Consider the following 13,249-nt stretch of genomic DNA (forward strand, 5'->3'; position numbering starts at 1 on the left):
GCTGAATACCCTCCCGATGGGGCGTTTTCATTGGACAAAATAAGGCCCAAATGCTGCATAATATCCCTTCTCCAGAGGTTAACTGGGAGTGGGAGCACATAAGGTATGAATTTCCCTTGCTGCCCTTCAGAGGATTCCCACGTCAAGGCAATGGAGCTTATAGTGGGACATGATTGATAACCTAGGCCCTGTAATGAATGAGATGACTCTGTGGTGGGCCATGCTTTGGGCCACCAATGTGTAGAAATTATACTCTTATCTGCTCCGGTATCAAGGATGCCTTCAAACTCTTTTCCGTTGATCTTAAGGCGGAGCTTAGGTCTATCATTCAAAGATACAACCAAATAGGCAGAATCATTTCCTGAGGAGCCCATTTTCTTTATCTCAGGTCCTGCAAATTTCTCCCTGGTATTATCAGGGAGGAGCAGCAGCTGAGCTATCCTATCTCCTTTACTAATAGAAAAAACGCCCTTAGGGCTTGAGCACAGGACCTGTATTTCAGGGGAATGTTGACAATCCATAACTCCAGGGTGGACTACTAAGCCCTGCAAGGTGAGTGAACCCCGGCCGAGAATAAGGCCCATGGTTCCCGGGGGCAAGGATGGTATAGGCTCCACTGGCACCGGCTGAATACTCATTTGAGGCATTAATAGGAAGTCGGAGGCGGCACGCAGGTCCACCCTTGTGGGTCTTCCTGGGTCGCCTCTCTGACTGTTTTTTGGGTCCTGACAAACCGGTTCCCATATCTTTGAGGGCCCTGGGACCGAGGGCCCGATGACCCGTTTTTTGGCACATAAGCTGATTGACTATTAGGTGGGGGAAGGATTCTGCCCTTTATATCCCTCACAGAGCGACACTGGTCGGCTCTATGATAACCCTTGCCACACTTAGAGCAAAGAGTGAGAGTCCCTCCCTGTTTATTTGGAGCTCTGCAATCTTTCTTAAGATGCCCAGGCTTTCCACAGTTAAAACATGTCCTCTGATCATTTCTGCCCATGGAGCGGTTTTGGGATTGAAGGATGGCAGCCGCTAAACCTGCATTGCTGAGAGGTCCCCCAAGCTCTCGACAAACCCTGAGCCAGTCTTGTAAGCCTTTGTTCTTTTTTGGGGCTATGGCCGCTCGGCACTCCTTTGTGGCTTGCTCATAGATGAGCTGTTCTACCAGAGGTGCGGCTTGCTCTGAGTCTCCAAAAATACGCTCTGCTGCCTCTGTCATTCTGGCCACAAAATCTGAGAAGGACTCCTGAGGTCCCTGGACGATCTTTGTTAATTGCCCAGTGGCTTCACCTGCTCGGGAGAGCGCCTTTCAGGCCCTAATAGCCGTGGAGGAAATTTGGGCATAAGCTCCCCAATGGTAGTTTGTCTGATCAGCAGAATAAGCTCCCTGACCCGTTAACAAGTCAAAAGTCCAATCTCTCTGCTCTGGAGTCAAAGCAGCTGCGTTTGTTCGGGCCTGTGCTTGTGCAGCCTCATGCCAAAGCGCTCTCCATTCCATATATTTGCCCATACTAGGGAGAGCGGCTTTTACAATCGTTTGCCAGTCGGCAGGAGTTAGTGCCATGCCGGCAAGCCTGTCTAACTGTACCAAGGTAAAATTAGCATTGGTTCCGTATTTACGGACCGACTCGGCAAGTTCTTTAATCTGCACGTATTCTACCGGAGCGTGGACACGCCCACCCTCGGCTCCTTTAAAGACCGGAAATGCCTGTTGTATTTTCCTTTGTTCCTCTCTGGGAATGAATGAGTCTGCGCATTGCCTCTCTGCGCATTGTCTCTCTGCGCATTGTCTCTCTGCGCATTGTCTCTCTGCGCAGGGCTGACGCACTACGCAGGGCGGGGGCTCCGCATAGGGCGGACCTTGAAGCCGACTGCCCGGAGGCTGAACAGCATGCTGGCTTTCGCCAGCCGCTTTTGGCTTTTTTCTTGACCGACTAGCTAGCACTTTATCTGGCTGGTAATGAGCTGCTTCTTCTTCCCAGTCTGTTTCTTCAGAGGAGAATTCTTCATCTGCTTCAGAGCTACTAAGAGCTGGCTTCCTGAGCTCATCTAGTGACGAGTATCTCCTAGAGACCTCCGCTAATTGATCTTTTTTCTTTTCCTTCCTTCTAATCTCTCCCCAGGTATTCTTACCTGACCTAAACTTTTCCTTGGGTTCAAGACCCTTGGAAAGGCCTGTATACTTATTCTGTGCACTATATTTCCTCTTTGCTCCTACTCTCTCTCCCCGCTTTACTTCTGATAGATTGTCCTGAATTTCATCTAGAATTTTTAGCCCTATCTTAATCACTTGATAACATGTGAAAAAGAACAAAAGGGCTCCTAACACTAGAAAAAGTTCAAGGCCAAACATACCTTGTAAAGCTATTTTCCACTTTACTTCTGATAGACTGTCTTGAATTTCGTTAGAAAGTTCAAGACCAGACTTACCTTGTAAAGCTGTACTTACTGGTACTCCTGTTCCCCAGCTGGAAAGTTTTGAATTCATGCAGTTGAATCCTTCTCAACAGTCTGTTTTACGGGAACCTTTATTACCGTGACCCGCAGTTTTGGTTCCGGAATGAGGGATCTTCCTTGCGTCGGTGATGGTTAACTCCCGTCCCGAGTTTTCTTGTCTCGTCCCGGGTTTCAGCACCAACTCTTAAACGCGTTCTCACGACCGGCCAGGAAGAACACAACAAACCAGAATCTTCTGCGGCAAAACTTTATTGCTTACATCTTCAGGAGCCAGGAGCGCAAGCCCCAAGCCCAAAAACGAAAGCCCCCAAAAACGAAAGCGAAACCCTGTCCCTATTTAGGAGAGTTATCCTTCGCCTAGGACGCATCACTCCCTGATTGGCTGCAGCCCATGGCCGAGTAAAGGCAGAGTACATGTAGTGGAAAATTACTCTTGGCACATGCGCAGATTATTTGTATACCACTTAGAACACAGGATGTTAGCGCCATCTTGTGACGGCGAATGTGGGGGCGGCTCCCAACACATACCACCTTAGGGTCCAATTTCTTCAACAAATCTAAACTTCTGGTTTTTCTGGATTTGCCTAATCTCTGTCTGCTGCTAAACTCCTGACTTTACATGTCACTCCCCACACCCTGTAGCCATGTATCTGATGCTGTTAGGATTCACAGATGCATCAAAGTGCCAAGTATCTCAACTCTGCCATCTTTCTTCTATCTAGATATATCTTCTTAAAAAAGAAAGAAAGAAAAAATATGTAGCCAAAGTAATAAACTTTAAGTATTTAAGTATTATGTTTAAAACATAAAAGTTATTCTAAATGGTAAACACAAATTGATGTTTGGAAATATAAATAGTATCATTTGTCAGATTGTTCTTAAAGAGCAATCATAGCACTCAAAAGATTTTATAAAGTTTATTTTCAACATAAAAAATTATTATGAGATGATTTTAACTCATTCCTTAAGAAACCATTATACATAATACTACTATTTCATTATTATATAAATATTCAATTGATACTAGACATTTAGGTTATAAAAGACCGACTTATTTTTAAATGCAAATATAAGTCAGCAACTTAAGACAAACCTAAATTTTAATATCTTTCTGTAACATGCTACATATCTGTTAGCATTCTAATTAGGACCAGCCAAGTTCTTAATGAGTGTCTGATCTAACCCAATAACAAACAAACAAAAAAAGCATAAAAATAATCAGAAACTGGTGTGTGTTCATGCCACACACAGAGGTATTTATCAAAATCACAACTAAAGATCACAAACTAAGTCATGCTTGACTCTCCCTTCCACTGTCACCCTGAATTTAGGAAACCTTAGCAATTGTGAACAACAGTCAAAATGAAACATCGTGATCTTGCCAAAGTGTATGCTTAACTGTAAATTGGATATAAATATAAAATGTATAAATTTCTCTTTTTCTATACAAAATATCAGTAAATATTCTCCAAATAAGGTAAGGGCATGTATCTTCCACATTGAAAGTTGTTTTTCTTTAAAAAAAAAAAAAAAAAAAAGTAAGTAGAGCTACTTATAGAAATATGTTCTTAAAATGATAGCTTTATTATAATTTACTTCAGTCATTTCCATGTAGAAACTTCATCAAAAACCTCTTACCACCAGTTAGCTTGCTCAGTGAACACTGAAAGTTATGCACAGCATCCCCCATAGAGAATGCAGGTTATTTCAAAATTATATGTCTCCACAGGAATTCAGATGCTAACAGAAGACGTGAGTCACATTAGCTGAGTCCGAGTACAACTGTAAACAGTAACGTCTCCCTATTCCCTTACACTACTTAATGACATAAACTGCCCTCTGTGTCACTTACTTCACACTTATAATTTCATTCACTAGGCTGAAACATTAGTTTCACGGGGTATATTCCATCAGTGATCTACACCTACATACCTATAAACACTGACGGGAACATGTTCCCAGACACAATTTTCCTCATTTTACAAACAACAGCTCCTTACTCTAGACTAATCGTATTTTGAATAGATTCTTTAAAAAAAAAAAAAAAGTATTGGAAGCACATGTTTAAAAGCAAATACAGAAGCTAGACAGAGGTGGGGCATGCTTTTCAGCCCAGAACTTGGGAGGCAGAAGCAGCCAGATCTCTGAGTTTGAGGCCAGCCTGGTCTACAGGCTACACAGAGAAACCTTGTATTGAAAAAACAAAAACAACAAAAACAAAAACAAAAACAAAACGAGAGGCAGTGTGAAACTGCTTTTCACAGTCAACGGAAGTGAACCATAAGGCGCTGTGGAGCAGCCCTCGTCCTTCAGCACAAGAATGGGCCAACGATTCTTCAGAGCGAAAGCCTAGACTGGGAAGATGTAACACAGTCTTGTCAGCCAGTGACAGGTAAACTAGCACCACAGGGACAGACGTGCTAAATTTTAACACTGTTCATCAACAGCTCCATCTTCCTGAGTTTGCGTTTGTTCTTTGGCATTGGCTTGGGATACAATCCGTTTCTCAGAAGATATTCCTTGCTGAGGCGAATCTGAGCGCCATGCTGAAGCTGGAAAGAACACAGAGCTTGAAGGGGGCGGAGCAGGGTCTGTGAGAAAAAAAAAAGACACTAAAAATGTATTTTGTCAACTTGTATTCTATCTACATCTTTCTTTCAAATACAGACACTTATGTGACCTTTTTAATTATTTTCTTTTAACTATGAGGAGCAATGGCTATTCTAACATTCCATACATATTTCTAAATTAACAGATTTTAATAAAAGGTTTTATACTGATTTCTATACAGGCAATAGAGTCTGAATTAAGTTTTATACACTAATTTTATTTAAATAAAATTGAAATTTGTCATTAGAATAATTTAATCTGTTAACAAGATGCTTAAAGGAAACATTTAGCTATGAAGATGGGCACATCAAATTAGTTGGCTTTCATCAAAAGTTACTTCTTTTATTTTAAGATATCATAAACTATCAGAGCTAACTTAGCAGGAATCAATGTCAGCTCTTTGTTATCCATAAATGTTTCTGGTTACATCAAGAAGAAAAAGTAGTGAACAAATGTAAATAAAATTACACAGACAGAGGAAGGCGATGGTAACAAAGAAAGGGACATGGCTGGGACATCCTGGTCATTCAACTCACAGACCTAGGATTGCTGTGTTCTTCTCAAAGACTACATGGGAGAAATAAACTGTTTAGCTGAAACAGTCTATGCACATATCTAGAGAAAGCCTTGTTATGAAACACAACTTTCATCAAAAGAAGATAGGCTGCAACTCTCAGTCTCCACAGCTCAGGGCCCCAGGAGGGGCAAAGCACTCAACCTTGGCTCCATCACTCTTCAACTGGTCTGTTCCTAGAGATCTTTTTGTTTGTTTTCTTCAAGATTAATGTTTCTGTGGCTTCCAGCCACTCTGCACTAGGTTGTATTCACTGCTGAAATTTTATTCATCAGTAAGGCACTGTCTCATAACAGTAAAGACACTCTACAATGAGAGAAAGAGGCAGGAAGAATGCTGTATGCGCAGGCATGCATGTATGTGCCCGTGAGGAGCAATGTGAGTTGGAAGCATTATCAACTCCATTTGTTTATAACTGTCATCCTCTGACATTTTTTGTCCAGAGTAAGACATAATAGTTTACTTATTTTTCATAACCCACCTTAAAAATTATTTGTTTATGATACTTTTACTTTAAATGTAAAGGTTCTAATATGTCTCAAAAAGTTGAGATATTACTAATCTCACTGAAATGTTATTCTCTGCTGATGACTATTACACGTACGTACGTACGTACGTACGTACGTACGTACGTGTGTGTGTGTGTGTGTGTGTGTGTGTGTGTGTGTGTGTAAGCATTAGAATTTCATGGGAATTAAAATATAATGCTGATTATAGGTTAAATCCTTCTTATATTCTATGGCATTTCTATCCATGTAAGTACCTATTTTACACTCTAAGAAAGTTTTAGAAAGTAAAGAGACTGTTAGCAGATCTCCTCAAATAAAATCACCAATACAAACAAGCAATGTTGCTGGAGAATGTTCTTTTAATTAAAAAGAAAAAGTTGATCACTAAAGAATACAAACTACTAAAAAAAGAAGTAGAGAACAGTGAAGGAAAAATCCAGCCCCAAGCCTCTACTGAATGCTGTGCTGCTTAGCACAGCTCAGTGGGAATATTTAAATAATGCAATCTGGAATCTAAACCAACACAGTAAAATCCCATAAATATCTACTGCAGATATACTCTACTTGCCATTTGGCTTACAGTTTACAAGTTATGCATATCTAAGTTTTCTCAATAAAATCTAACCCTACTTTTAAAATCTATGACTTCCACATACCTCTTGTATGCAATTGTTTTTCTCCAAGATGGAAAGAGCAACAGCAGCGCACTCCAGGGTAGAAAGGCACCTGTTTGTTGGTTGCATCCGAATTACATACTGACTACAAACGCTAGTTTTTAACTGCACCTAAAACCAAAAGCAAAGTAATAAGATCTAATTTTCATCTTAAATTTAAAATGATGAAATCTATATTTTTAAATACTGTTCACCTTCCTCCTAAGATTGCAACTTCAGAAATACTAAACATATTAGATCTTTGCACATATCTTTAGTTGTTACTATCGAACAGCAGAAGAGTCTAGCTACAAAAAGACATCTGAGAAAGAAAGTTACCCATAATACATTCAAATTTCTATATACCCTCCAGTAAGGACAAGAACAAGAAGTACACATTTCACAAAAGAATAGCAAACAGGTACATGGGAAAGTGCCCAAATGACCCAATGAATAGCTTAAAACAGGAAAAAAGTTACCATGCGGCTAGGGATACAGCTCAGTGTCAGGCCCTTGCTGAGCATGCAGGAAGCCCTCAACTCAATCTGCCTTTCCCTTATTTCCCCCTCAAAAAACTAACATCATTATAGCCAAATACAGAGGCCCACAGACCGACAATATACAGAGAGCATGAGAAATCTTGGAACACTCAATCCTAAAGGACATGTCTCCATCAAATCCCTCCCCTCGGAGGTCAGGAAACCTGTAGAAGAGGAGGCAGAAAGAGTGTAAGAGCCAGTGGGGTGGAGGACAGCAAGGAAACGAGGCCTTGTAAATCAACAGGATGAATAACGCACACACGAACTCACAGACTGAGGTAGCATGCATAGTACCTGCATGGGTCTGTACCAGTTAGGGTCCTAGAACTAAAAGAAGCTGGCACATGCCTCCACCATTAACCCTGAAGTTATCTCCAAATGATAACCATTTGTAAATGAAAGTTTTTCTCCAAGGGAGTCTTACTGGGGAGAAAACTACTCTTAAGGACAGGCTGCCTGCCTGGTAGATGGCCAACAGAAAACAAACTTTATGGCATCTTTGGAGGTTAGTTGGCTCATACTGTGTTAAGGCCTTTCTTTTCTTTTCTTTTTTTTCTTTCAATCTTGTTATATTTTCTCTCTTTTTACCCTACAGGTCCTTTTATAAAATGAAACCTATTATAGTTTTCATTTTAGTGTTTTTATGGAATTCCTGAGTATGTGAATGAGTGTGTCTCTGAATCTAAATCTGTTTCTTGTCTCTTCTCAGGCTCTTTTCCTTGTGTTTGTCTTGTCCTATTCCAATACGTTAGTTTTTGTTTTATTATATTTTATTATTATCCCTTAGAAGCCTATTTGTTTTCTAATGAAAGATACCAAGGGGACAGACCTGGATGGAAGAGAAGATGGGGAGGAAATAGGAGAAAAGGAGGGAGGGAAGCCCTAATCAGTAAGTATTGTGTATGTAAGAGGAAAATCTATTTTAATAAAAGTAAAACATGAAAAATGAGTTTAAATGTAAAATAAAATAGAAACTGTAAACTTTTAGAAACATGGTTCTTATATACAATGAAATTTTATGTAGTTCTAAACAAAAAATGAAATTGTGACATTTATAGGATAAACAGATGCAAACGAAAAGCATTATGTTTTCTCGTATGCAGATTTAAATGTGTGGTGTGTGTGTGTGTATGTGTGTGTGTGTGTGTGTGTGTGTGAGAGAGAGAGAGAGAGAGAGAGAGAGAGAGAGAGAGAGAGAGAGAGAGAACACGAGAGAGCGCGCACACGCGAGAGAGAGAGATGGGGGCACTAGAAAAATAGAAAAAAACAAACATGTTACTCCTTTAACTAAAATAAGATCTGATACTAGCAAAATTCAGTGTAGAAAAAGAAAACAACTGTTAAGTATAAATCTATTCGGGCATTTAAACAGAGGAAAGTTCTGTTAGTCAATAATTTTTCTTTAATTAATTAATTTACATCCCCATATCAGCCCCCCTCCTTCCGTATCCCCTCACACAGCTCCTCCCCACCCCCTTCTCTTCTATGTGGAATGATTTAGAAAATCATAAGAAAATGCAGGGGATGAGATTTTTCACTTATATGATTCAAAATCTCTTTCCTAGAGGAGGATGCAACAATATTTGCATTAACTGTATGAAGAATGCATTTGAGGGCTTCCATATATAAGTTTTAACCTCTCAATTTGGGGCAAGAAATCCTGTACTGTGAACTTGGACATAAATGTGCTGTGTTTACACGTTCAGAGTAAGTCTAATTCATCTGTGAATTGTTAACAACTAGAGATAGATAGCTTCTGAGTTAGACAGACTTCCTCTCATCACCAGGACCCCATTGGGTGCAGCCCCCAACCCCGCAGGCTCTGTGCATTCTGCCTCAATCTCTGTGGATCCTCTTGTGCATCTGCTGTATGTAGCAGGCCTTGTTTCCTTGGTGTCCTTCATCTCCCCGGGCTCTTAGACTCTTTCCTCTTCCTGAGTCCTGAGAAGGATGTGATGAAGACATCTTGTTTAAGGCTGAGTGTTCCAAGGTCTCTCACTCTCTGCACATTGTCTGGCTGTGGGTCTCTGTAATTGTTTCCATCTGCTGCAGAAGGAAGCTTCTCTGATGATGACTGAGCAAGGCATTGATCTACAGTACAGATCAATGCAGAATGTAATGAGGAATCATTTTATTGCTGTATTCCATCAGCAAAACAGTAATATTCTTGGCCACCTGAGCTGTTAACGATGGACTCCACGCCATGGGGTGGCCGTTAGATCCAATGAGATATTGGTTATGCCCACAAGCTTCATGCCACTATTATACCAATATATCTCACAGGAAGATTATTTTTTAACCAGTCCTAGGTTTTGTAGCTGGATTGGTGTTTACCTTTCTCCTTTGATAGTGTACAAAGTACCTTTCAGTACCATGAACACTAACTACTCTGTAGGTGAGAATGCTCTACATAGTTACTAGCTCTCCATGTTCAATTAGTTGTACAGGTGTTGTCTTCAGCAACAGGGGCCTGTCATCAGTTACTGGAGAGCAACCAATTGCCTTGGCAATAGCCTAAGTTGTTTGGGCCCCCTTTGGTCAACAACTCAATGAGATGCAATCCATTCCCAGTACTGGGAACTTCATTGTGATAAGAGCTGTCCAGTTGGCATTGCATCTCCCCTGCTATTTGCTTATTTCATTTAGATAACCTTCATACATACATATACTTCCAGAAGCTTCTACTGCAATAGGTTTTCATATAGCCTCTCCGATGGCCCTTAGCTTTAGCTGTTCCTTCTTATAGTCCCTGCCTCATCTCTTTCTTAGCTCCCCCTTCCTTTCTGATTCTCCCATTCCAGCACACCCTCCACATCCATCTAAAATTAATTATTCTATTTCCTCTTCCTAGGGAGATCTATTCTTCCCTCCCTCCCCACCTAACCTCTGCGGATTATAGTTTGTTTATCAAAGATGTAACAGCTAACACCAACATATAAGAAATACACACCATATTTGTCCTTCTGGGTGTGGGTTACCTCATTCAATGGGTTTTTGTAGCTCCAACCATTTGCCCACAAATTTTATGATTCATTTTTTAACCCCTGAGTATATTCCATTGTGTGTAAATACACTTTTTCTCTATCCATTCATCTATGATGGGTATCTAAGCTGTTTCTAATTTCTGGCTATAATGAATAGAGCAGCAATGAATATGGTTAAGCAAATGTCTCTGTAGCATGATCAAGTGCCCTTTGGGTATACACCCAAAAGTAGTGTGGCTAGATCTTAGGGTAGACAACTCCTAGTTTCTGAAGGAAGCAACCACACTGATTTACAGTGGCTATACACGTTTGTACTCCCACCAGAAATAGATGAGTGTTTCCTGACCCTGTGTCCTCGCCTGCAGGCGCTGGCACTTGTTTTATTGCTTTGGTTACTTGGGTGGGTGTCAAAATGAAATCTTAGAGTTTACATTTGTTTCTCAGTCATTTGTGTGTCCTCTTTTAAGAATTCTCTGTTTAGATCTGTACTCAATTTCTTGGTGTCTAGTTTTTTAGTTCTTTTATATTTTGAGTATTAGCCTTATGTCAGATGTGCACTTGGTACAAAAAATAATCTTTTCCCATCTGTAGCCTACCACTTTGCCTGAACAGTGGGGTCCTTTACTGTACAGAAGAGTTTTAGTTTTGTGATGTTCCATTTATTGTTCTTAATGCCCATGCCATCGGTGTTCTGTTCAGAAAGTCTTGCTCTTATATTATTAAAGAACCAAAAGCTATATTTAAAGTTTTTTTCTACCAACACAATCATTTTTATTGTGTTTTCTGGACTATCCATCTAAAAATCCAGGTCAACTGCCTATATAATATAATACCAGAAAACACAGAAAAATTATATTATAATGACCTTAAATTTCATTTGGGTCTAAACATGTATAGAAAATAGGAAATGACCAAGTATTTACTAGGGATATGAATATATATATATATATATATATATATATATATATGTCTAAAATATAAGAGTAACTGTCAATTGAGAAAGATCAAAAGGCACAGGACATATCCACAGCAGCTACTTAAGGTATAACCCTAAGAAGTGGAAAACAAATCAATAAAATCTTAAGTATATTTCTTAAACACATATTTTACTACAAGCTTATGGCTAAGATGACTGAGAAATTACTAAGGCTCATTATTTACTTGATTTTATTTTTTGCCCTTTAGGTAAAAGATAGTTTAAAGTAGTATCTGTGAGGATCTACTTGTCCCTTACAGGAAATTTACACACACTTTAAAGTCTAAAAGGAGCATTCAAAACTTACTGGAAACTATTTTTTAAATCTGATCCTTTTCCCCAAATTGAGTTGTATTAGCAAAACAGACAATGATGTAACTAAACAAATTGCTTGTAAAATTGCTTTGTAAATTGTAATTTGTACAATTTACAAAGACAACAGACAACACTGGTGGGAAAGTAGAAGCACACACTCTTTTAAAAATCAAAAACAAAGATGTTTTTCATACCTAATTCTCAGTTTCTAGCTGATGCGTTATAGGAAACTGTACAGTGTTGTGTCCCAAGTGGTTATAGGCTCACTTATAAAAATCCCCTTCTTAATTGCTAAGTTCCAAAAACTGCTTCCTTTGATAAACTTCTCAAAAACCACAGAATCGCCCTCTTCTTGGGCATGAAGTAGGTCCCTTTTTATCCTTGGACACTTTTATTCCAGGTGTTTGAAAAGTCTTTCAGCAACAAGTGACTGCTGCAATGCTAATAAAAGGTTAATATTGTTTATTTCTTGAAATAATATGTCATTTCCCCCTTTCCCCTTTCTAGCCCCTCCCCCATGTATACTTCCTTGTTCTCGTGTGTGTGTTCTCAAGGCTGATCATTTGGTATTCAATAACCGATTGGCGTGTTCTTTCTTGGGGAAGACTTTCTCCCACCCTCGGCATTCCATGGTTGCCTGCAGCTCTTTGTGTAGGGTTGAGGCCAGTCCCTGTCCACTTTGGCATGTCCACTGATGTCATCCTTACTCAGGTCATGTTTAGGCAGTCATGTGGGTGAGATTTCATGGGTGTCACTTCTAATACTCCTAGAAGAAACAATCTCACTGCAAGCTCCCTGTTCCTCTGACTCCTACTATTTTTCCATTCCCGCTACTGCAATGATCCCTGGGTTGTATTTCAGACGTATCCATTGAGAGTAGGCTACACAACTCTGCATTGTGATGTGTTCTGCTTTTCTATAATGGTCTCCATCTGTTGCAAAGAAAAGTTTCCTGAATGACAGGTGAAAAGCACACTTATGTGTCAGTGTAAGGACAAATATTTGGAGTATAGTTATGGATCGTGCTGTTTTTGGGGGTGACGGTTATAGGTTTTCCTCCAAGACCCATGACTTTGCTAATGAAAATTTAAATATACCCCTTTCTATCCTCAAAGTATTCATACCTCAAAAGTTTAACACACACTCATTCTTGACTACTTAGAATTTCTGCAATACATCTGGATCTGAATTTGAACCTAAGAAGAAACATTCCTTCACTGCCTTCAATCTAGGCCAGAAATATTGATCACTTTAAAACAGATGCCACAACACTGATGGGACATAAAATGGTCTAATTTTATCTCTCAGATTCAGACTAACCCCTTAGAAAATGGAAATGATAAATTTTTAATTTTCTCCATAAATCATAGAATACTACCTATCTGCTTTTGGTTCAATAAATTTTAAAAGAGTCACTTTCAAGTTGATTTGGGACATACATACTTAGCAAGAATACCAAAAAGTAGCTAAGAGACAGTACAAAGTACATGAAATGTCATGGCTTATATAGACTGCATTTGTACATGTGCCTACATAAAGGGGTGTATGTGTGTGTGTGTGTGTGTGTGTGTGTGTGTATGTGTGTGTGTGTATGAGTGATGTGGTTTTGTATATGTTCTGAGAGAGAAATATATG

General features: G+C 39.6%; 1 protein-coding gene across 8 annotated transcripts in view; it reads right to left on the reverse strand.

Annotated features, from left to right (window-relative positions):
• Positions 1 to 2,689: 2,689 nt before the first annotated feature.
• Dtwd2 (DTW domain containing 2) overlaps positions 2,690 to 13,249 on the reverse strand; it is a 59,507-nt gene continuing 48,947 nt past the window's right edge. For 6 of the 8 annotated variants that reach the window (XR_386012.3, XR_386011.3, XR_003952540.1 and 3 more), the window contains 2 exons: positions 6,804 to 6,932; positions 3,359 to 5,045 (listed from right to left, as the gene is read on the reverse strand). Coding sequence is in view for 5 of the 8 variants with exons in the window: in XM_006526214.3 (XP_006526277.1) it covers positions 4,875 to 5,045; positions 6,804 to 6,932 (300 nt within the window). In the remaining 3 variants the exon portion in view is untranslated. Of the gene's footprint in view, positions 5,046 to 6,803; positions 6,933 to 13,249 lie in introns of all 8 variants that reach the window. The other 2 variants (NM_001170960.1, NM_026854.3) reach the window with 1 other exon arrangement.

This window comes from Mus musculus, chromosome 18 (assembly GCF_000001635.26).
Source record: "Mus musculus strain C57BL/6J chromosome 18, GRCm38.p6 C57BL/6J".
Classification (NCBI taxonomy): domain Eukaryota; kingdom Metazoa; phylum Chordata; class Mammalia; order Rodentia; family Muridae; genus Mus; species Mus musculus.